This window comes from Lissotriton helveticus, chromosome 8, assembly GCF_964261635.1.
Source record: "Lissotriton helveticus chromosome 8, aLisHel1.1, whole genome shotgun sequence".
In the NCBI taxonomy this organism is placed as follows: Eukaryota; Metazoa; Chordata; class Amphibia; order Caudata; family Salamandridae; genus Lissotriton; species Lissotriton helveticus.
Genome location: NC_136069.1, coordinates 1404765658 through 1404790121, shown reverse-complemented (window position 1 = coordinate 1404790121; position 24464 = coordinate 1404765658). Strand labels below are relative to the sequence as shown.

Here is a 24464-nt window from a genome sequence, read left to right as displayed (position 1 = left end):
TGGAGGTACCAGGGGAGGAATGACTGTTTTGAGTCCTTCCATAAAAGCTTTGGTGACTGGAATTCTGAATGGCGACACATGTAGCCTATTTTGGAGATATGCAGCCACAGCTGCCAGGTGTTGCAGAATCGAGGTGAAAGATAGATCACACATTTGGAGATGAAGAAGGTAACAAATGATGTTCTGAACTATGGCTGTCAGGGGGTGATTATAGTTTGAGTGACAGTAATAAACAAATCTCTTCCATTCAGCAGCAAAGCAGGCACAAGTAGTTGACCTGCACACCTCTTTCAGAATATTCATGCATTCTGGAGGCACATTAAGATAGCCAAATTTTAAGACCTCATTAGCCAAGTTTCAAGGTTGAGACAAGGTTAGGCTGTCTATTTTCTCTATGATTCTGTGTGTGAAAGTCCAGCCTGCTGGGGAGCCTCAAGCGCAGAACTATCGAAAGCTCTAGGTAAATTGGTGAACCATGGTTGTCTGGCCCAGATGGGACCCAGTAGGATGAGGGCGGTCTGCCTCAGCTTCCGAACCAGGAATGGAATGAAGGGGGAGAGGAGGAAAAGCATAGGTAACTATCCCTGACCAGTTCATCCATAGTGCCCTGCCCATGGATTGTGGGAATTTGGATGCAAAGTTTGGTTATTTTGCATTTTCTACTGTGGTGAACAAGTCCAAGTCCAGAAATCCGCATTACTGGAAATAGCGAGGAAGGACAGACTGTTGAAGTTCCCTCTTATGCACTTGTAATTGCATCCTGCTGAGAAGACAGGCAAAGTCGTTGCTCACTCCCGGGAGATATTCTGCCAATAGATGGATCCTGTGGTGGAGAGGCCAGAATGACTGAGCTAACTGAGAAAGCTGAGCGGTGTGGGTACCCTCGCTTCTGATTCAGTACATGGTTGTCGTGTTGTCTTTTCGTACTAGGACAAATTGCCTACATTGATGGGGGGAGGGGTGAAGGCCTTGAGGGCTAGATGGACAACTAGCAGCTCCAGATAGTAAGTGCGCCCCCCCCCCCCCACCTACTGAGGGATGTGTCCGTTGTGACAGTGATGTTCGGAACTGGGTCGAGAAAAGGACGCCCCCTGTTCCACCACTTCAGAGAGTGATGGGTAAAGGGGCTGATCAACACTAGATCTGGCCAATGACCCTATTTTTGAGACCACTGCTGGGTTAAGCATTCCTGCAGCAGACATAAGGGCAACCATGCGCAAGGTACTATGGCCAGCATCCCTAGCAGGTGTATGACTGTTCTAACTATGACTTATTGATCTGACTGAAATATTTCCAGACTGGGATATGCCTTGCCGACCTCTGAATTGAGGCAAACTCCCAGATACGGTTAAACTCGAAGGGGCCAGAGATGGGATTTTACAGCATTGTTGGTTCAGCCCAATTTGTGCAGTTGGTCTACTGTGGCTTGAGAATGTGCACAGCGCTGTAGTTGTGTTGCGCTCAATCAACCAGTTATCCAAGTATTGAAACACTAGATGCACGGTCTTCGCAGATGCGCCGCTACTGCAATATAAACATATGGTATCTCAACTGGTATAATTTGGAGACAATTATAAGGGATATGTTAACAAACATTATCAGAAAAGACAAAGGAGGCTCGTTCTTGATCATAAATGTGCTCATGGCATCATATTTATCCAAAACAGGGAAAAAGGCAAGTAACAGTTGTATCAGCACTGTAAACAGTTCAGTTAAAACAACCCTATTTGTACTTGGTGCTCAAGTGGTGCTAGTGATTGTACCCGGTGGCGACGCAAGTGACAAAGTCATCAGCAAAGAACAGCGCAAGGTGACTGGTGCATAAATATATACAGTGATTAGGATAGTCAATATGGTTCCAACTGAATTGTGGTCTTGATTGGATCTATTTTGGGCTATAGATTTTAGATGAGCCACATTGCATGATGCGCCTCGGATTGCGCTGGGTGGTTGACTGCGTTTCGATCCTCTTGAATTGGGATCTTCCTCAGGACTGGGTTGAGCGATTGGTAGTGCTGAAGGCACAGTGAGCGGGATTCTTGAAGAGAGAAGTTCTCATAAGACGGGAAACCAAGCCTGGAATCGAAGTGTCACTCAGGGAACTTGCGGCATGGGTGGCGAGCAGGAACTGGGCATCGATCCATCACAGTAGTTCATGTCACTTTAACTACTGTGTGTGCCAGTATGCTCTTTGTGAGAGTAGAATGCTTTCACTCACAGTGAAGTCAGATGGTATAGAGAGAGAAAGACAGACCTTAATAGGGGCCCAATTCTTAAAGAAAGTCACAAAAGTGCACCCAAGGTACAAGTCCTTGTAGGAGTGCAGATTTACAACTTTTATGAATTCACAAGAATTTACAGAAGTAGGTCAGGATATCGTGCTCCCAGAAAGAATATGTGAACTTCATTTTAGCACTGGTAGGTAATCATGTGTAGATTTCCTCACGCGAAATTCAGTTGCACGGTAACAAGTTCACTTTCCCACCAACCACTATTTTACCCAACCATGGAATTAAATTTCCAACCTTTCGCCCTATGGGAAAATATTAGAGACAAGCTGATGAAAACCCATAAAACATTAAAACTAGTAGGTTTCCATAAACTCAAATGGGCATTCCAACCATGGGGAACTATTGCTTACCGCTACGTCCAGCCCCAGAATGAAGATCCGCGGAAAGGTGGCAAAACAAGGAAATTGCTTGTATTAAAACCCAACTATGACAAAACAAGTACATTGCTTGTATTAAACCCCTACTATTGTATGAGCTCTGGCATAATCAAAGAGGCTATTATCAGAGCTCTTGTATAATGAGATCATGGTCATAATTTGTCGCCGCACTGCGTGGCACCAACAGGACAAGTGGATTTTGTTAGAGGACAAGCAGTTTTATGAAGCAACCTGTCCCATGAACAAGTAGAGATTTTATTAAATTCCACACATCTGCTACTATTTTAAAGGAAAGACATATTAATGTTCCAAGCCCAATTCTGCATGGCATGAGTGTGCACTGCATGGGATATCTAGCTACCCATGCTGCAAACAATGGTTTAAGAGCACAGACTACCAAAAAGCGGTTATACCAATATACTCCTGCTTAAAAATCTTTGGATTTAAAAAGACTACTTTTAAAGACTCAAGTTTCATTGAAAAACCGAATGGTGTCACAAATTTTTTTTAAAGTTGCAACATAAATCTTAACTGTTGAATGTATATCAGTACATATTAGCCATACTTGTTGAAGCAGGAAGCTTCTTATTTCCAGTCAGTCTTTCCCATGTGTATATCAATGGAGGAGTACCCTCCGATCCACACTTGAGTTTTATATCACGGCCAATTTCCGTCGCTCCATCTGCGTAGCATTTCATCCTTCCAGGCTTCACTGAAAAGGAAAAAGGAAACCGATTATAGAAAGCATGAGAATTTCAGAATGCATATGTAAAGAAATAATGAAAAATGCTGGGAAGCTTACTACAAGAGCCTCTTTCACAACGCCAGCTTCTCAGTACTTATTTACCCGACCCGTAGCTGTGGCTCTGAGCAGCAAGGCTTATACCAGGCTTTTTCAACGAGTAGCTCGTGAGCTATTGACAACTATCCAGCTACCTGTCAGTACCTCTTTTGTCCAGCTAAGCATTCTAATTTAGAACCTTTTGCTGGGCTGAATTAATGAACAAGTTACTTACCTTCGGTAACGATATATCTGTAAGAAACATTAGTTACTGATAGATTGATAACCTTAGAATTACCCCCAGGCTTCATTCTGATCCGGAAAGCTTTCGTCAGCAGTACCCCTGCGCGATGGTAGGCGTTGTCGCGCTGCTCCGCATACGTCGTTGGCGTCGTAGTCGCAGAGATGACGTCGCTGGAGCTACTTAGACGCACCCAGCGCACTGATGTCAGTTCTGTACACCACTTTCCGCGCCAGGAACCCAGAGCCATGCAAGATACTGACCACTGGTATATTGAAACTAGGGCCCTGAAAGGGATAACCTTAACCCTAGAAATCAGTTCGCAGAACGGGGAGGATAGGTGGGGCGGTAAGGAATCTATCACTAACTAATGTTTCTTACAGATATATCGTTACCGAAGGTAAGTAACTTGTTCATCTGAAAGAACCACGTTAGTGATAGATTCCTTACCTTAGGATAGATACCCCACCAATACCAACCCCGGTGGTGGGTCTGCGAACCAAGATCACACCAGAAAGTCACGGAGAACAGAACGGCCAAAGAAGCAGTCTCTCCGAACTGGACTGTAAAGGCAATAATGCTAGTAAAAGTGTACAGCGATTCCCACGTGGCTGCCTGACAGATGTCTTGCAGGGGGACACCACATCCCAATGCAGTAGTAGCTGCTGTCGACCTGGTAGAATAGGCAAGCAACCCCACCGGAGGTTCCTTTTTAGCCAGAGAATAACAGGCTTTGATTCACAAGACGACCCAGCGGGAGATAGTCCTCTTGTGTACAGCCCAGCCTTCCTTGGCACCTACGTAGCCAACAAAGAATTGGTCATCCACCCGGAACGGCTGTGTGAGATTCAGGTAAAATGAGAGCGCACGTTTTGGGTCCAGACGGTGGAGCCTCTCTTCCTCTCTGGTAGGGTGCAGGAAAAAAAGTGGGCATGGTGATAGTTTGCCCAATGTGGAAGGCAGTGACAACCTTTGGGAAGATGGAAGGACAAGTGCGAAGCACAACCTTGTCCAGATAAACCAACAGAAAAGGACGCTTACAGGAAAGCGCCTGGAGCTCACTCACGCACCTAGCAGAGGTGATGGCAACCAGGACAGCAGTCTTCAAAGTCAATAAATGAAGCGGACAGTTGTGAAGCGGCTCAAAAGGAGCACACATCAAATAAGTAAGGACTAGATTCAAGTCCCACTGTGGCATCACAAACGGAATAGGAGGGAAAAGGTGGGTAATGCCTTTGAGAAATCGATTCACAACAGGAGACTTGAAAGGAGAGGGCTGATCAGGGAACCCGAGAAAGGCCGAGATTGCAGAAAGGTAGCCCTTATTGGAGTCCAGAGCAGAGCCCTGCTGGGCCAGAGAAAGAAGGAATACAAGGACTTCCGAAAGAGGGGCAGAAAAGGGATACACAGCCTTTGCTGTGCACCATGCCATAAATTTGTTCCACCTGCAGGCGTATACCGATTTAGTAGAGGGATAAATGGCCGCCAGAATGATATTGCAGACTTCGGAAGGCAAGTCAAATGGAATCAACTGTCTCCGCTCAATCTCTACGCATGCAGGTGAAGGCTGGACAAGTTTGGGTGGAGGACTGTCCTCTACTGTTGCGACAGAAGATCCTCCCAAAGAGGCAGTCGGATCGGGGGCTCAATGCTCATACTGAGTAGCTTGGGATACCAAACTCTTCGAGCCCAGTCTGGGACCACAAGAATGACTTGGGCCCCGTCGCGCCTGATCTGCTTCAGCACTCTGGGTAGAAATGGTATAGGCGGAAAGGCGTGCAATAGACCGCAGGTCCACTCATGACAAAAAGAGTCGCCGAGCGAGTGCCGCCTTGGAAATTCCAATGTGCAGAAGTGACGACATTGCATGTTCTCTTCGGTGGTGTATAGATCTAACCAAGACACTCCCCACTGTTGAAAGAGACCTTGTGCCACCTCCGAGTGAAGACGCCATTCGTGATCCATCATGGACCTGCGGCTGAGTTCATCCACCCTGACGTTCAAAGAACCTGCCAAGTGTTGAACAGTCAAGCAAATGCCTTGATGTTCCACAGCCATGTCCAGAGACGCAGAGCCTCCTGTCATAAGCTCCACGACCCCACCCCATCTTGCTTGTTGACATACCACATGGCAGTGGTATCTGTGAACACCTGCACTACTCTCACCTAGACAGAGGGAAGGAATGCTGTCAGTGCAAGGAGGATCGCCCGGAGCTCCAGAAGGTTGATATAGAGCCTGGACTCCACCGGAGACCAGAGGCCTCTGATCTCCACCTCTCCCATGTGACCACCCCATCCCAGTAGGGATGCATTCAGTTGGGGAAAGGAGAGTGATCTGCCGCTGACCCAATGCTGGTTCGTGAGCCACCACTGCAACTGTTGCACAGTGCCCTCTGAGATCTGGACGTACTCGGACAGGTCTCCTTGATGCTGCCCCCACTGGAACTTCAGGTCCCACTGCAGAGAAAGCATATGCCATCTGACATGATTGGTCAGCAAGATGCAGGAGGCCTTGAGGCCCAGCAGCCTCAAGGTCATCCTGACAAAAACCCCGGACCAGGGCCGAAAGATCGGAATCACAGCCCAAATGTCCCAGACTCGCTGCTCGGGAGGATAAACCAGTGTCCAGAACTGCTCCGATAAAGAGGAGTTTCTGAGAGTTAATCAGGTGCGACTTCGGCATGTTGATTGAGTACCCCAGCAAATGCAGGAGGCCGGCCGGAGGTGGGAGAAGACTGCCTTGGGCGAGCACGCCTTCAACAGCCAGTCGCCGAGATAGGGGAAGACTGAAACCCCTGATCTGCACAGATGACCTGCGACCACCGCCATCACTTTCGTGAACACCTGAGGGGTGCCGGTAAGGTCAAAAGGGAGCACAGTGAACTGAAAGTGCTTGTGGCCTACCATGAACCACAGGTAAAGCCGGTGGGCAGGAAGGACGGGGATATGAAAATAAGCGTCCTGCAAGTCCAACGCTACCAACCAGTCTTGCGGGTCTAGGGCAGACAAGACCTGAGCAAGTGTGAGCATTTTGAACTTCTCCTTCCGGAGGAAGCGATTGACGTTCCGAAGGTCTAAGTTAAGATACAAGCCGTTGACCTTCTTTGGAACCAGGAAATAGTGGGATTAACAACCATGACCTACTTCTGGCTTCAGAACGCACTTGATGTCCCCTTTGGCCAAGAGGGCCGCAACATCCTGCTGGAGAAGTGCAAAATGATCCTCGGACATGCAGTTGTACTGAGGTGGCAAGGCTTGGTAGGGTACTCTTGAAGGGAAGGGAGTAGCCCCTTCGGACTATCTGCAAAACCTACCTATCTGAAGTGATGGTGCACCAGTGGGGAAGGGGACGGTTAATCCTGCCACCCACTGGTGTTTGGTGGGCCTGAAACACTGGACTAGGAAGGTGGATGCAGTGACTGCAGGGGAGGTAGTGGCCAGACCCACCCGCTGGTCCCGTGACCCACCTCTGCGGGTCCCAAGTCCGCAGCTGCGCTGAGACTGTTGCTGCGCAGGCCTATGGCTCTGAAACCAACGTGTTTGTGGGCTCCTTCCTTGGCCTTGAAAGGAGCAAAAAGCAGAAGCGGAAGGAATGCGCGTGGCCGAAAGGCCCAAGGACTTGGCATTAGCCTGTGAGTCCTTAAAGCGCTCCAATGCACCATCTGCCTTGCCACCAGAAAGGCGAGTGCCATCAAAGGGCATGTCTATCAGAGTATTCTGGACATCCCGGAAAAGCCGGTCGTCCTTAGCCAGGCGTGGCGACGTAGCGCCACGGTTGTGGAAATACCTCTGCCCAGCGAGTTGGCGATGTCAAGGCCACAACGAATCGTGAACTCGGCTGTGCCCCTCCACTCAGCAATAGCTTGGGAGAGCACCGTCCAGGCCACCTCTGGATACTGAGGCAGCACCTGCGCAACCGTGTCCCACACAGAATGGAAATAACGGCCCAAGAGGCATACAGTGTTCCCAGGCCACAGCCCTGAACTGGCAGAAGTAAAAATGTTCTTCCCAAACTGTTCCAGTTTCTTGGATTTCCTTTCCGGAGGTGCAGAAGGGAATGCGCTTGGGGACGCATAGGTTTGGACAACCAAGCTCTGAGGGGTAGGGTGTTGGAGAGGAAAATAGGGTCACCCGGGGCCGGGCGATGGCATCCGGCCACGTTCTTATCCACAGGAGCCCCTGGGTTGGGCATGGACCAGGTGCCCAAAAGAATGTTCGAAAGTTAATCATTAAAGGGCAGTAGCGGCTCCATAGAGGAAGACGCCGGCCGGAGCACTTCTGTCAGGAGGTTAGTCCTGACAGCCAATGTAGGGAGCTAGAGGTGGAGAGCCTCGGCTGCTCTACGCAACATAACAGAATACGTACCACCCTCCTCCGTAGCCACAGTAGAAGGATAGTGTGCCAGGTTTGGGAGTAAAATCCATGTTCCCTGCAACCTCCAAATCCTCTTCCTAGTCCGGGTCTAACTCGCACTGGGCTGCGAGAGGGTCCTCAGACCCCTCCCAGTTCTCCCCGTCCTCCCTAACATGCCGGGCAGGCGGAAAAGTGTGAGGCAGAGAGAAATTCCACATCGGCGTCGATACACAGGTCTGGCACCGTCTCCATGTTGGGGTGGAAGCCTGTCGACGCCACCGGCAGCGCCGTAGACGTTGATGGAGGTCGTGGTGTTGTGTGTCAATTTAAGATACCGTATATAGGTTTCCCGATTTACGCCCTTATATAGGCACAATTCGCATTGCCCATATTTAGGCATAGAAATCCTACCCTTATTTAGGCATTAGCCATGCTAACCAAATACAGTCATGGCCACCTACATCCGTCCATCCACATCACAACGAATTCCTGGAAAACCAGACTCTTAAGCCTTTAGAACTTCCCCTTGCTTGGATTGATTTTTCCAAGAACCCATTTATTATCCATGAACATCTATTCCTTAAGGGTTCATTCATGACTTCTTCTGCCCGACTTTTACGTCAATACTGGCATTCCTAAACACCTTCAAGGTATAAATATACCTTCACTTGCCATGGCAAACACGGTTAGGCTGCATACTTGCACAACACGGCTAGTTCGGAAGGAAGTAGAGTCCTTGCCTGACGCACTGACCGGACGCTGTCATACTCCTCGCAGAGAATCCAGCACCAGTATTTCAGACTCCCATTGCGGGGTGTTAGAAATTGAGACCCGGAAAGAGATTCCAACCTCCCTCATTCTAAGGTATGGAGCGGACTAGAACCTAGAGGGACTCTGGCAAATATTGGCAACACCAATCTAAACTATAGCTAAACTAGACTGTAGACAAGCAGCACCTACTTCTTACCTCGTACAACACTTAGGTTAGGTACACTGGGGTAGAACTAGCTAGAAGCACCAGATGAGTATTCACATTTTAGCCTGTGTTATTTATGTATGTATTTTTATGAATATATGTCATAGCTACAAACCATGCTATTGTAGTATTATTTTATCTTGCTGCTAACGCTGTACGTATTATACTTCACATTCTGTCTTATGATTGTAGCAGTTCATATATCTTGCACGAGAAATAAGACTGTTCAATAAACGCTTTTTATTGAAATGCCCGTCTATCTATTTCTGTGTTACTCTGTAGAAACTAAGCATGCACAATTGACTGAGTGAAACGGTTATCTATTGTTTCCACGATTATGAGACTGTTCCGATTCTAAGGGAAACAAAGTTGTCATGTTTATGCGGTTGTCAGAAACAAATCCCTCCTTGTTTATTCGAGAAGTTTCTAGTGACCTCTGAGTTAGCTGGCACACACAAGTAATTAAGTTTAATGTACTCGATAGAGACATACTGACCTCAGTCCTATGTCAAAACTAGAGTGCATATTATTCCAATGCGCAGAGCCTATCAGGGATATAGGAACTACACTACATGGAGCCAACGGATTGGTAAGGCACTAATTTAATGCTAAATACTGAAGTAACTCAGTCGTGCTTTTCTCAGAGACCCCTACTCATAAAACTCCATAAGACGTCTGGAGTGGGTAGGGATCTCCGCCATAGCTGAGTAGGACGAAAATCCTATGTATTAGCTTTTTGCTTTGTTCAACGTTGAAGGATACAGTGTTCCAAAATAGTGTGCACCTTATCTTTGTTCCCTTGAAACCTGCTCAGCAATTTTCATTAAACCATGTCCGATAACAACACAAACACCAAAATCGGTGGAGCTGTACCCGACCATGTCGCAGTAGCTTTTGATTATACAGGTTTTACTGAAACAGATGAAAATGTGAAAATCATCGCTCCAAATTTAAGGAGAGCCATCACTTTAAAACATGGCCTAACACCAAGTGGTGGTCAAGCAGTTTTTGTGATAGATGCACATGAATCACACCAGACAGTGTTATTCCACTCATGGATAGTATTCCCTGAATCACATCCTATAACTAAAAGGTTTCACTTCTCGAAAGAAGATTAGCCATCTGAGGAATATATTCCTTTCGAGGATACTGAAATTCCACTCACATACCAGGAGCATGATCTCTGGTTTAAAGGCGCCCTAAAACAATACAATCACATGACCAGGCTCGGTCCACTAGGTAGACCAGGAGCAACATGGCCGATTTTAGCCGGCTATACACCTCATCCTGACATTGAAGACATGACAGATGTAAAATTACTTACTCAGCTCAAACGATTTAATCAAAATTTATAGACCATTGATTCAATATGTCATGCGGACTTTCACAGTCCAACCAACAATAGCTATTCCAAGACAAACCTCGCACGAGGGGAGTGTGCTAAAAATCACTCCACAGACTTTACACGCAGTCATGGGTAAAATGCCCACAAAAAGTGAACACATTCCATTCTGGATAGCTCAGAAAAGTATTAAAATCGAAGCGGTATTTCCTAATACTAGCCCCTATGAGAAACACAGAATTCTAACAATCCGTTTTGACCAACGGGGATAACACCACATCTGGAAGACTGCACCACTTGGGGCACAGTCTTTGCTGCTATCTACACTAAATCACATGGTGTTCCGTCTATGGCACTAATACCTGATGTCCTGAAACAAATTTAAAACTAATACGGGGCAGAGCCTGCTCTGAATTTAGGTATGAAGTAACTTTAACATTTCGACCAGGTTTCAACAATAAAATAATCCAATATTAAAGGAGAGGCAGCATCAGTGGCAATCCGCCAGAAATTAAGGGAATTTGATGTAACGGAACAACCACAAGAATTAGCCAGAATAATTGAAAAATCCTATTAAGAATTAGGCAGAGACCGTTTGGGTGGGAAACCAGTTCAAGCACAACTGACTATTAAACACAATTCTACCTCTTCTAAAAAGAAGTGGGAAAATAAACATTCAAAAGAGAAACGTTCTCAATCCAGAGGTAGGTCTCCTCAAAAGGAGCCCTCTGAAAGGAGGTATAACCTCAGGAATAGCGATAATTTGAGAAAACCTGACGGGTATCAAGATACCGATACATGTTCCTCTCATACCTTTCAGATATCGTCACAGATACCCAAATAAGAGAACGGACAGATCAAAAAGAAGAACGCGTGAAGTCCCCAAAGACGATCAACATGTTCAGAAAAACAAACCAAAACCTCAATTGCCCCAGAAGAAGGCAGCAGGTCTAAAGATCAGACATCCCGAGGATACTGAGAACACAACTCAAGAACGGAGAATGGGCTCAGACAGTGTTGGACAGAACAGCAGCAGAAGTAACAATAGCTTGCCAGAACCTGAAGGGACTTCTGGAGACAGTGGACTTGAGAGGAGTTGGCCTAACGGCTAGGGCGCTCGACCTCGGACCTGGAGGAACTGGGTTCGAGTCTCGGTAACGACGCAAAAAAAACCTCCTGTGATTCTGGGCAAATCACTTAATCTCCCCGTGCCTACAATGAAAGTAACTGGAAAACGTAAAAATGTAAAGTAACTGGAAAAATATGTAAAGCACTCTGATACCTGATTCGGTTCGGGTCTAGTTCGCGCTATATAAAACTCCGCAAAAAAAATGAGGACATTCAAATTGAGACTGCAGACACCAGGGTTAGTTCTCCACATAGGTAATATGAAATAACACTTCGGATGGAGGGAGACATACCAAGAAAAGTGAAAGCACTCTTTTGGGAGAACTTTCAAAAGGTTATGATATACTTGGAGCAGAACAGGACTGACCACCAGAATTTGTCAGGGAGTGCCCACATGGCGAAGACATCACTATGCCAGCCTTCTCCAACCATGTTCCAACGCATTGAAAATATACTTATGCCAGGAAATGAACTGTCGCCCCAGCATAATACAAATAACATGTAGGATGGGATGAGGATTCGCCTCACCAAAAAATCCAGTTAATAAAAAAAAAAATCAACCAACTGCGCAAAGGCCGTATCCAATTAAGCAAGAAGCTAAAAAACAGGTCAGGGAGATTTTAGATCAACTTGAATACCAAGGGGTGATTGAAACATGCACCCCATCAATGAACAATCCTTTGTTTCCAGTTTCCAAACCAGACAATACATATCATCTAATTTTGGATTACAGACACCTAAACTCTAGTTGTAAAACATTTGCAGTGCAAAATGCACACAGTACAGCATTAATGAATAACATTGTGCGTAAAAAATATAAAACCACATTAGATATTTCTAACTGTCTTTTGACAGAACATAGCACCTGAAAGTAGGTATATGACAGCTTTCTCAATAATGGGGACCCAGCGTCACTTTTGTCGACTTCAACAAGGGTTCAAGAACAGCCCGGGGTTATTCTCAGCAAGGGTAACAGAGTTACTACAAATTTATGATGACGAGGCATGGTCATGTGTCGATGCTAACTATCTGACACACGATGACCTGGACAGGCACCTGAAGAGGGTGAACACCATTATACTGGGCTTCGCCTCTGAGGGTTATAAATTCAATAAAAAATAAATAAAAAAAATCAAGACTTGACCATATCAACGTCCTTTTCCTAGGATATGAACAATCAAGTGTAGGCAAAAGCATGGCAGCCAACTTTTTTAGAAAAGTGTCGCTGCTCCAACCTCCTAAAACAATGAGAAACTTACAGTTGATTCTAGGTTTCCTGAATTTTGGAAGAACATGCATTCTAAACTACGCAGAAAGGGTTAAACCTCTCTATGAATTAAATCTGATTTTCAAATCACACTTTGGACACAGGAACACCCAGATATCCTGCGTGCACTTCAAGCAGATATGTTAGTAACAAAACACTTACAAATACGCGTAAACGTATGCAACTTAGTGATCCAAATCATTCAGGGTCAATGCGGATTCGCCTACTTAACTTTTAATGAAGGTGAAAAAATACCAATTGCATACAAATCACATTTGTATACACAAGCAGAAATAACATTTACATCAACAGAAAAAAAATTCTGACAGCAGTTCAAACCGCTGAAGCAAAAGAAAGAGCCCTAGCACAGGGGATACGCATTATAGTCGTAACTCCTGTACCCGCCTTAAGAGTCAGATACAAAAGCTAGCATTCCGTATGCAAAAGCATTACATCCAAGATGGATACAATAGGTTAATTCACTCGCTGTAACTGATGTTGAATATGTTTTTGATCCTTATTTGAAAACACAAGCATTCCTGCAATACGAACACAAATGTCCTCTGCCTACTGGAATTCTCCCTCTTGACCAGTACTAATTTATAATTCATACTGATGGATCTGCACAACCTGCTATGGGGGGGTAAGCAAGCTCATGCATGGCGGCGCAAAGCCACAGGCCGGGCAAAAGAGCTCGCCCCCACAGAGTCAGTGGCATCAATGGAAGAACGGAGCGAAAATTGCGCCATTCCCCTGCCATCAAGCAGAAGCCGAATCAACAGAGACCGCAGCTCCTCTGGAACAGAAGGGAGAAGGTTCTCAACCAAGTCCCAAAGGGTCAAGGATGTACGTGCGAACACACATGCAGTATTTAAAGCGCGGATACCAGCACTGGTACAAGCAAAAAGCTGGCGAGCACACGCGTCCAGCCACCTAGACTCCCTAGTGGGAGGCAATAATGGCAAGGCGGATGAAGACTAAGGCAATAGCCGCATGAACTACAAGTCCCTGAGCCGCAGGGTGAGTGGACAGGCAGAGTGGATCACCCGGAGCAGGACGGTGCATATGATCAATAGCCCGATAAACAGGGTCATCAGAAGAGGGCCATGCCCATGTACCATGCAAAATGTCAAATAAAGAGCCAAGAAATGGCAGCAAAGGCTCCACCTCAATAGGCTCCACATGGAGCAAATACAGTAAAGGATCAGAAAGCAGAGGGACCACAGGAGGTTGAAAATCAAGAATAGCAGCTGCACTGTGAATGACAAGTGCGTAAGCAGCACCACGGTTGGAGACTAAGCCGTCCACTCGACAATAAAGTGGAGAAGCCGGAGACTGACCCGAAGGCCAGGCAACACAAGGCACTTGCACCATGGGCAAGAAGGAATATGCTACTTACCAGTTTGCATCTGTTCTTGGCATGTAGAGCTGTAGAGTTGTACACTTAGCAATAGATCGCCGCCTGGTGTTGGGCTCGGATGATTGCAGGTTGTGGTCTTCTTGGAAGAAGTCTTTGTAGTCACGAGATAGGTGACTCCTCCTTTGGACAATACTGCGCATGGTCATTGACTCCATCCTCAGATTGTTTTTCGCCATGATGGGAAATGATGGAGTCAGTAGCATGCGTGTGCATCTAAGTAAGACGAGTACTGGAACGGATACAAGTCCCGGGGAGGCGGGAGGGCGTGTACAACGCTGCAGCTCTACATGCCAAGAACAGATGCATACTGGTAAGTAGCATATTCTGTTCAAGGCATATGAGCTGCAGATTGTACACTTAGCAACGATTGTGCAGCAGTGTCCCCCCTAGCGGTGGTCGCTTGTATCCGTTGCAGCATACTGAAATAGTGTTTTAAGGACAGCTTGGCCTACTGCAGCTTGCTGCTTGGCTTGCACGTCAACACAATAGTGTTTAGTGAAGGTGTGTATGGTAGACCATGTTGCTGCCTTACATATGTCCTCTAGTGGTATGTTTCCTAAGAAAGCCATAGAGGCTCCTAGTTTGCGAGTGGAGTGTGCTCTAGGAGGAACTGTTAGTGTACGTTTAGCTTTTTAATAGCATATTTGAATACACTTTACAATCCATCTGGCAATTCCTCCTTTAGATATGGGATTGCCTTTGTGTGGGGAAGAGAAAGATACAAATAGTTGTTTTGTCTTTCTGAAGGATTTAGTCCGGTGTGTAGTATAAAAGAGCTCTTCTAACATCCAAGGTGTGTAAAGCCCTTTCCGCAACAGAGTCTGGTTTTTGAAAAAACACTGGTAACTCTACTGATTGGTTAAGGTGAAAAGGAGTAATCACTTTTGGCAGGAATTTAGGACTAGGTCTAAGAACCACTTTGTTAGGGTGTATCTGAAAAAATGGTTCTTCTATTGTGAATGCTTGTATTTCACGAACTCTTCTGAGGGAGGTGATGGCAACAAGGAAGGCAGTCTTCCATGTTAGGAATTGCAGTTCACACTTGTGTAAAGGCTCAAAAGGGGGACCCATAAGTCTTGTAAGGACCACGTTTAGGTTCCATATTGGTGCAGGTGGTAACCTAGGTGGGATTATTCGTTTTAATCCCTCCATAGATGCTTTTATCGCAGGTACTCTAAAGAGAGATAGATCCGGTCTATTTTGTAAATAGGCTGCAATTGCTGCTAGATGCAGTCGTATGGAAGAATAAGCCAAGTTGGACCTTTGTAGGTGTAGAAGGTAGCAAATAATATTTTGGATGGAAACATCCAATGGATCAATGTGATTGTTGTTACAGTATATTGCAAATCTTTTCCACTTAGCAGCATAACATGCTCTAGTGGTGGGTCTTCTAGCTTCTTTAATTATATTCATACAGTCTGGTGGTAAGTTTAAGTAGCCAAACTCTAAGACCTCAGGAGCCAGATAGCCAAATTCAGTTGGCTTGGTTCTGGGTGCCTTATTCTCCATGGTTCTGTGTTAACAGGGATGGCGTGAGCCGTAATTTCTGATGTGGAACCAGTGAGAGATCTAGTAGTGTGGTGAACCACGGATGACGTGCCCATGTGGGGGCCACTAGTATTAGTTTGAGAGACTGTTGTCTGAGCTTGCGTACTACTAGTGGAATGAGTGTGAGAGGGGGAAAAGCGTAGGCAACTCTGCCTGACCAGTTAATCCATATTGCATTCCCCTCCGACCGTGGGTGTGGAAACCTGGCGGCGAAGGTTGGGCATTTTGCGTTTTCATGGGTGGCAAACAGATCTATTTATGGCTGCCCCCACCTTTGGAAAAATGGTTGGAGAACCTGTGGGTGCAACTCCCATTCGTGAATCTGTTGGGATTGACGACTCAACAGATCTGATTGTGAATTCCTGGAAGGTGTTCTACAGTCAGGTGTATGTTTTGAGGGATGGCCCATCTCCAAATGTTCTGTGCAAGCTGGGACAGTTGCAGAGAGTGTGTCCCCCCCTGTTTTTGTATATAATACATAGCTGTCATATTGTCCGTCCGAATTAGAACAGCTTTGTTTTGTACTTGTACTTGAAAAGTCTTGAGTGCTAGGAAAATCGCTAGCAGCTCTAAATGATTGATGTGGAACAGTTTTTGTTGGCTGTTCCATTGGCCTTGAGTGGTATAGTGCAGGAGATGGGCTCCCCATCCTGTGAGGGATGCATCTGTTGTGAGCACTATTTGTGTAACAGGGTCTAGGAACGGCCGTCCCTTTGTCAAGTTTTTGGTGTTCCACCATTGCAGAGACCGATATGTACGGCTGTCCTCCAACACCCGGTCTGTGAGCTGACCTTGAGCCTGATTCCACTGTTGTGCTAGACATTCTTGTAGTGGGCGCATTTGCAGTCTTGCGTGAGGAACTATGAAGATGCAAGACGCCATCATGCCTATTAGTTTCATGAACACTCTGGCTTGAAGAGAGTGCTGGCATTGAAAAAGGGAGACTAAGCTCTGAATACTTTGAATCCTGGCTTGACTGGGATACGCTAGAGCTGCCGATGTGTCTATGGTAGCTCCTAGATATTGGTGAACGTGCGAAGGCTCTAGGTGCGACTTGGTGTAGTTTATCGTAAACCCTAAGTTGTGTAATGTTTGTATTGTTTGTTGTGTGTTGTACACACTGGTTGAACGATCTTGCTTTTATGAGCCAGTCGTCGAGGTAAGGGAAGACATGTATTTGTTGTCTTCTGAGATGTGCTGCTACTACTGCTAAGCACTTTGTAAACACTCATGGTGCTGTTGTGACCCCGAATGGAAGGACTTTGAACTGATAGTGTTGTCCTTGTATGACAAATCTTAGATACTTCCTGTGCGCAGGATGTATAGGAACATAAAATAGGCGTCCTTTAGGTCTAGTGTTGTAAGAAAGTCTCCCTGTTCTAGTAGAACAAGTTACTTACCTTCGGTAACGATATATCTGTAAGAAACAGTAGTTAGTATTAGATTCCTTACCTTAGAATATCCCCAGGCGTCAGTCTGGATCCGGAAACTTTTGCGTAGCAGTACCCCTGCGCGTCGGTAGGCGTCGTCCGCGTCCGTCGTCGGCGTCGTGATGACGTCGCTGGAGTATATAGACGCCGCCTCCGCGCGCTGACGTCAGTTCTTTGCACACAGCTTTTCCGCGCCAGAACACGCAGAGCCATGTGAGAACCAACACTGGTGCCATTTGAAACTAGGGCCCTGAAAGGGATGTCCTTAACCCTAGGTATCAGTTCGCAGAACGGGGAGGATGGGTGGGGCGGTAAGGAATCTAATACTAACTACTGTTTCTTACAGATATATCGTTACCGAAGGTAAGTAACTTGTTCATCTGAAAGAAACAGGTTAGTATTAGATTCCTTACCTTAGAATAGATACCCCAGCAATACCAACCCCGGTGGTGGGTCTGCGAACCAATACAATCCTACACCAGAAAATCCTGGAGGACCGAACGGCCAAAGAAGCCATCCCTCCGGACTTGACTGTCCAGGCAGTAGTGCCTCGCAAAGGTGTGCAGCGAGGCCCACGTAGCCGCCTGGCAAATGTCCTGCAAAGGGACTCCCCGGCCCAGGGCAGTAGTAGCCGCCGTGGCCCGAGTGGAATGGGCTCTCAGCCCAACAGGAGGCTCCTTCCGAGCCAAAGAGTAGCATGCTTTGATGCACAGGACGACCCACCGAGAGATGGTTCGTTTCTGTACCGCCCTTCCCTTCTTCTCACCCACGTATCCAACAAACAGTTGGTCATCCACCCGGAACTGGCGTGTGCGATCCATATAAAATGAAAGCGCACGTTTTGGGTCCAGACGATGGAGCCGCTCCTCATCTTTGGAAGGATGCGGAGGCGGGAAGGAGGGCAAGGTGATGGACTGCCCGATGTGAAAAGCAGAAACTACTTTGGGCAGGAAAGAAGGTCTAGTTCTCAGAACCACCTTGTCTGGATGAATGGACATGAAAGGAGGTTTGACAGAAAGAGCCTGGAGCTCACTCACTCTCCTGGCAGAGGTGATGGCAACCAGGAAGGCCGTCTTTAAAGTCAGGAGACGGATAGGACAGGAATGAAGTGGCTCAAAGGGAGCGCACATCAAAAAAGTCAGAACCAGGTTCAAGTCCCACTGAGGCATCACGAACGGAACAGGTGGAAACATGTGCGTGATGCCCTTCAAGAATCTCGTTACAATAGGGGACTTGAACAAAGATGGCTGATCAGGTAGCCTTAAGAAGGCGGAAAGGGCAGAAAGGTAGCCCTTGATAGTGCCCAGAGCAGAGCCCTGCTGGGCAAGAGAGAAGAAAGAGGAGAACCTCGGAGAGAGGGGCAGAAAGGGGATCCACAGCCTTTGCTGTGCACCATGCCACAAATCTGTTCCACCGGCAGGCGTATACCGACTTTGTGGAGGGACGCCTGGCTGCCAGAATCACATCACAGACTTCAGGAGGCAAGTCAAATGGCCTCAACTGTCGCCGCTCAATCTCCACGCATGGAGGTGGAGACTGGACAGGTTCGGGTGGAGGACCGTCCCCTGCTGCTGCGACAGAAGGTCCTCCTGAAGGGGCAGGCGGATCGAGGGACCGACTGACATGCTGAGTAGCTCGGGATACCAGTACCTTCGAGCCCAGTCCGGAGCCACAAGGATAACTAGGGCCCGGTCGCGCCTGATCTTCTTCAGCACTCTGGGCAGAAGTGGTATAGGCGGAAAGGCGTACAACAGACCGCAGCTCCACTCGCGCCGAAAGGCGTCGCCGTGCGAGTGCCGTCTTGGAAACTCCAACGCGCAGAACTGATGACATTGCGCGTTCTCTTCTGTGGCGAATAGATCTAACCAAGGCTCTCCCCATCGCAGAAAGAGGCCTTTCGCCACGTCCGAGTTCAGACGCCATTCGTGATCCACCGAGCACCGACGGCTGAGTTCGTCCGCCCTGGCGTTCAGAGAACCTGCCAGGTGTTGAACCGTCAGAGTCACGCCCTGACGTTCCAGCCATTGCCAGAGACGCAGGGCCTCCTGGCAAAGGGTCCACGACCCCACTCCGCCCTGCTTGTTGCAGTACCACATGGCGGTGGTGTTGTCCGTGAACACCTGCACTACACTCCCGTTGACAAAGGGGAGGAATGCCTTCAGTGCTAGGCGAATCGCCCGCAGCTTCAACATGTGGATATGGAGCTGGGACTCCGCCGGAGACCAGATGCCTCTGATCTCCGCCTCTCCCAAGTGGCCTCCCCAGCCCTGGAGGGACACGTCCGTCACAACTACGTGCTCCGGTTGGGGAAGGGAGAGGGATCTGCCTCTGACCCAATCGCGGTCCGTAAGCCACCACTGCAACTGAGATCAGGACATGGTCGGATAGGTTGCCATGATGCTGGGCCCACTGAAACTTCAGGTCCCACTGCAGAGCCCTCATCCGCCACCTGGCGTGATGCACCAGAAGGATGCAAGAGGCCATCAGCCCCAGAAGCCGCAGCGTCAACCTGACCGAGACCCGGGATAACGGCTGAAAGATGGGAATCAAAGCCTGAATACCCCGGACCCGCCGTTCCGGAGGATAAACCCGAAACTGCGCCGAGTCGAGAACCGCTCCGATGAAAAGGAGCTTTTGAGAGGGACACAGGTGTGATTTCGGCACATTGATGGAAAACCCCAGCTCGTGCAGGAGGTCTGCCGTCATCTGAAGGTGGTGGACGACTGTCTGGGGCGAGCCTGCCTTCAACAACCAGTCGTCGAGGTAGGGGAAGACTGAAACCCCTAACCGGCGCAGATGAGCTGCGACCACCGCCATCACTTTCGTGAACACCAGTCGGGCGCTGGTAAGGCAGAATGGGAGCACGATAAACTGAAAGTGCTCGTGGCCTACCGTGAACCGCAGGTAACGCCGGTGGGCCGGCAGGACGGGGATGTGAAAATACGCATCCTGCAAGTCCAACGCCACCATCCAGTCTTGCGGGTCTAGAGCAGCCAAGACCTGAGCCAAAGTCAACATCTTGAACTTCTCCTTCCGGAGGAAGCCGTTGACGTTCCGTAGATCCAAGATAGGACGCAGGCCCCCCTTGTCCCTCTTGGTACCAGAAAGTAGTGGGAATAGCAACCACACCCTACTTCTGGCCCAGGAACGCGCTCGATGGCCCCCTTGGCCAAGAGGGCCGTAACTTCCTCCTGCAGAAGTGTCAAGTGGTCCCCCGACACACGGTGGTTCTGCGGTGGCATGGCTGGAGGAGTGGTCTCGAAGGGGAGGGAGTAGCCCCTTCGGACGAGCTGCAGCACCCACCTGTCCGATGTGATAGTGCGCCAGCGGGAGTGGTGATGGCGAACCCTGCCACCCACCGGCGTCACATGGGCATGAAAGCTCGGACTAGGAGGATTTGGAGGCTTATGCTGCGGGGGGAGGTGTGGCCTGACCGCGCCGTTGTCCCCGACCGCCTCCACGGCGGAATCCACGGCCGCCACCGCGTTGAGAAGTGTTCTGCGGTGCGTGGCTGGCAGCACGTGTGGGACCGCCCCTTCCTTGGCCACGAAAGGAGCGAAACGAACCCGTTTGCTGGCGCTGGGTCGAGAGACCCAAGGACTTGGCCGGGACCCTGGAGTCCTTGAAGCGCTCAAGCGCGTGGTCCGCTTTGTCGCCAAACAGGCGACTGCCATCGAACGGCATGTCCATCAAAGTATTTTGGACATCCGTCGAAAAGTTGGCGGATCTCAGCCAGGCGCGGCGACGAATCGCCACCGTCGTGGACATCGCTCTGCCCAGCGAGTCGGTCGTATCAAGACCACACCTGATGGAATACCTCGCCGCGTCTCGGCCTTCAATCATAGCCTGGCCGAGCTTGTCCCGTACCTCCTGCGGGCATTGCGGCAGACACTCCGCGACCGTATCCCACAGAGAGTGGGTGTAGCGGCCCAAGAGGCATGCGGTGTTGCAAGACCGCAGTCCCAGACTCAGGGACGAGAAGACCTTCTTTCCATACTGGTCGTACCTCTTTGATTCCCGGTCGGGCGGGGCCGACGGGAATGCGGTTTGGGAAGTTGAGGCCTGGATCACCAGACTCTCAGGGGTGGGATGGGTGGACAGGAACTTAGGGTCGTCCGGACACGGACGGTGGCGTCTGGCCACGTTCCTATCAACAGGCGAACCTGAAGCGGGCCTGGACCACGTGCCCAAAAGAACGTCTGTCAAGGCTTCATTGAACGGCAGCAGAGGCTCCTGTGGGCATGACTGCGGTTTGAAGACCTCAGTGAGGATGTTAGGCCTCACTTTTGCGACGGGGAGCTCAAGGCGTAAAGCCTTGGCAGCCCTCATCAACACCGCTGAATAAGCAGCCCCAGCCTCCGAAGCCACAGTAGGAGGCGAGACAAAACCAGGGTTAGGAGAATCGTCCAGACCACTGGCCTCACGGGCGACGCCGGTCCGACTCCGCGTCCGGAGTAGGAGAGGGAATGGGGGCGGAGCCCCGACGCCGGCCGGAGCCGGAGTCGCGGCGCCGCGCGGAGGCGGCACCATGGGTTGCCCCGATGGAATCGGCACCGGAGAGGCCGGCGGACCAGCCGGCGTCGACCCTGAAGGACCCAGCGGCGCCGGGGCAGGAGCCGCCGGCGGCGTCGGGGCCGGAGCACCAGACGGCGTCGGAGCAGGAGCACCCGAACCGCTCGGGCCCCCGGACGGGACCACCGGGCCCGCAGGCCCCCGCCGGAGGAGACCGCGCCCTCATGGCCATGAGGAACTCCTCTATCTCCTCGCGCGACGTGCCTTGCCGAGGGACCGACGGGTATGGAGCAGGCAGCGTCGGCGACCCACGCGGGGTGGGGGGAGTCGGGGGTGCGATGACGACGCCCCGACTTATTGTGTTTCTTACCTGAGGAACCGGAGGAATGGTGACGACTTCCGGAGCGCTCGTGGCGGCTCCGCGACCGTTCTCTCGACCGCTCCCTTGACCTCCGGCCGGACCGGGACCGCTCTCGACGCGGGGCCGACACCCGGAGCTCGAGTAGCTTGCGGGACCGCTCCCGTCTAGCCTTACTCGTCAAGGCCCGGCAGTCGACGCAGGACTCCACGTCGTGGTCCGCGCCCAGGCACCGGAGGCAGAGTCGATGGTGGTCGGTGACCGACATCGTGCGGTCACACCCGTCACAATTCTTAAAACCGGGCATCCTACCGGCACCTTAAGAGTTAGAAGTAATCAAAAAACTTTGGTCAAAAGACCGGAGTACTGCTCAGTAATCAAAAAACTTTGGTCAAAAGACCGGAGTACTGCTCTTCGGATCTGCGCTAACTGGCGCGGAAAAAAGAAGAACTGACGTCAGCGCGCGGAGGCGGCGTCTATATACTCCAGCGACGTCATCACGGCGCACGACGACGGACGCGGAGCCGCAGGGGACGCCTGCAGACGACGCCTACCGACGCGCAGGGGTACTACTACGCAAAAGTTTCCGGATCCAGACTGACGCCTGGGGATATTCTAAGGTAAGGAATCTAATACTAACCTGTTTCTTTCAGATATGGGAGTACTTGTTTTAAAGTGATCATGTGAAAATGATCCGACTGTATTGAGTGATTTAGGGGCCTGAGGTCGAGAATCGGTCTTAATGTCCTGTCCTTTTTGGGTATTAGGAAATACAGGGAGTAGACTCCTGTTCCTTGTTCCTGTAAGGGGACCACTTGAAAAGCATCTTTTTGTAGAAGTGCTAGAACTTCCTGTTGAAGCAGGGTTATGTGGTCTGTGGACATTGGACGCTGCCTGGGCGGTATGTTTGGGGGGGTTGCTGTGAGTTCTAGGCAGTAACCATGTTGGATAATTTGTCTTACCCACCTGTCTGTTGTGATGGAATTCCAGACAGGTAGGAACGGTGATAGTCTGCCCCCCACAGGAGTGGAATGCTGTAGGGGAGGCAGAGGGAAGTCACTGTTTGGGAGTGGAAGATGAGCAGTTGTTGTTATTACCTCTACCTCTTTCCTTATTGTTGTTGCCTCTGTACCCTCCTCTAAAGTAGCCTTTATTAGAGGGGGTTTGTGTATGTGTTTTAAAAGATGATGCGTTATCTGAGCCGGTCTGCTTGGAGCCTCCTCTATAAGAGGAGCGACAAAAAGAACTTCTAGTTTGGGTGGATTGTAATGCACCCATAGACTTAGCAGTGTCTGTTTCCTTTCTCTAGAGTGTTATCTACTTCTGGCCAGAACAACTTGTTCGGATTGAAGGGCTGGTTCAGGATGGTAGTTTGTACTTCTGGTTTGAAACCTGAAATGCGTAACCATGCATGACGTCTAAGGATAACACTAGTGTTAACTGCTCTGGATGCTGCTACATCTAGTGCGCATTTAATTGAGGTATTAGATATTAATTTGCCTTCTTGTAAAAGCTCTGCTGCTTGAGCTTTGTATTGATCTGGTAGGTGCTCCATTAATTTTTCTAGTTGGTCGTAGTGAGCCATGTTGTAGCGTGAGAGTAAGGCTTGTGTGTTTGCTATCCGCCATATGTTTGTTGCTTGTGCAGCAATCTGTTTCCCTGACGCATCAATAATCTTTGATTCTTTGTCAGGCGGGGGGGGGGGGGATGTCACCAGAAGTCTGGGAATTGGCTCTTTTACGTGCATTTGACACTACCAAAGAGTCTAATGGCAGATGTCCCTTAATGTAGACTGGATCAGCTGGTGCTGGTCTATACTTTTTCTCTATTCTGGGATTTAGTACCCTACACCTTACTGGATCTTTAAAAATCTCTGGAGCAAGTTTAATGACCCCTTTGATCATAGGTAGTATTGGAGTAGACCTTTGGGACTGCTCAAAAGTGTCTAATAAGAAATCCTCCTCAATGGCATCAGAGTGCATTGGAACTCCGTGGTAAAGTGCAGCTCTGTTTAATAGATGATTGAACCCAATACTATCCTCTGGAGGGGAAGGTTTTGTTGGGTAGTACTGAGGATCAGGGATGTCCGGTGCATTATTTGGTGGGAAATTATATGCATCATCCTCTTTGGGATATTCGGGGTGGACATCTTCATCCTCATCTAAAGGATATGTATGTGGCTCTGGTACATCATCCCCCCACCTAAGTCATACTCTTCGTCAGTGTGGTGTGATGATGCAGGAGATTGAGCAGGAGAAGTTATAGGCTCAATATATGGAGTGATAGGAGAGGAAGAAGGTGAAGGAGAGGGAGGGTGCATTGGAGAAGTTGCACAATCCTTTTTGGCAGGAACCACAGTTGGAAGTGGTGTGTCTGCTGGTCTTTTCTTATGAGGAATTGCTTCTACATGTCCAGTTTTTGGATTAATATAGACTTTTTCT

At 48.9% G+C, this 24464-nt stretch overlaps 1 protein-coding gene across 2 annotated transcripts in view; it reads right to left on the bottom strand.

Annotated features, from left to right (window-relative positions):
- The window catches only part of CXADR (CXADR cell adhesion molecule), a 274960-nt gene that overhangs the window by 141557 nt on the left and 108939 nt on the right, over nt 1-24464 (bottom strand). For both annotated transcript variants that reach the window (XM_078658356.1, XM_078658357.1), the window contains exon 4: nt 3234-3380. In XM_078658356.1, coding sequence (XP_078514482.1) covers nt 3234-3380 — 147 coding nt within the window. The remainder of the gene's footprint in view (nt 1-3233; nt 3381-24464) is intronic.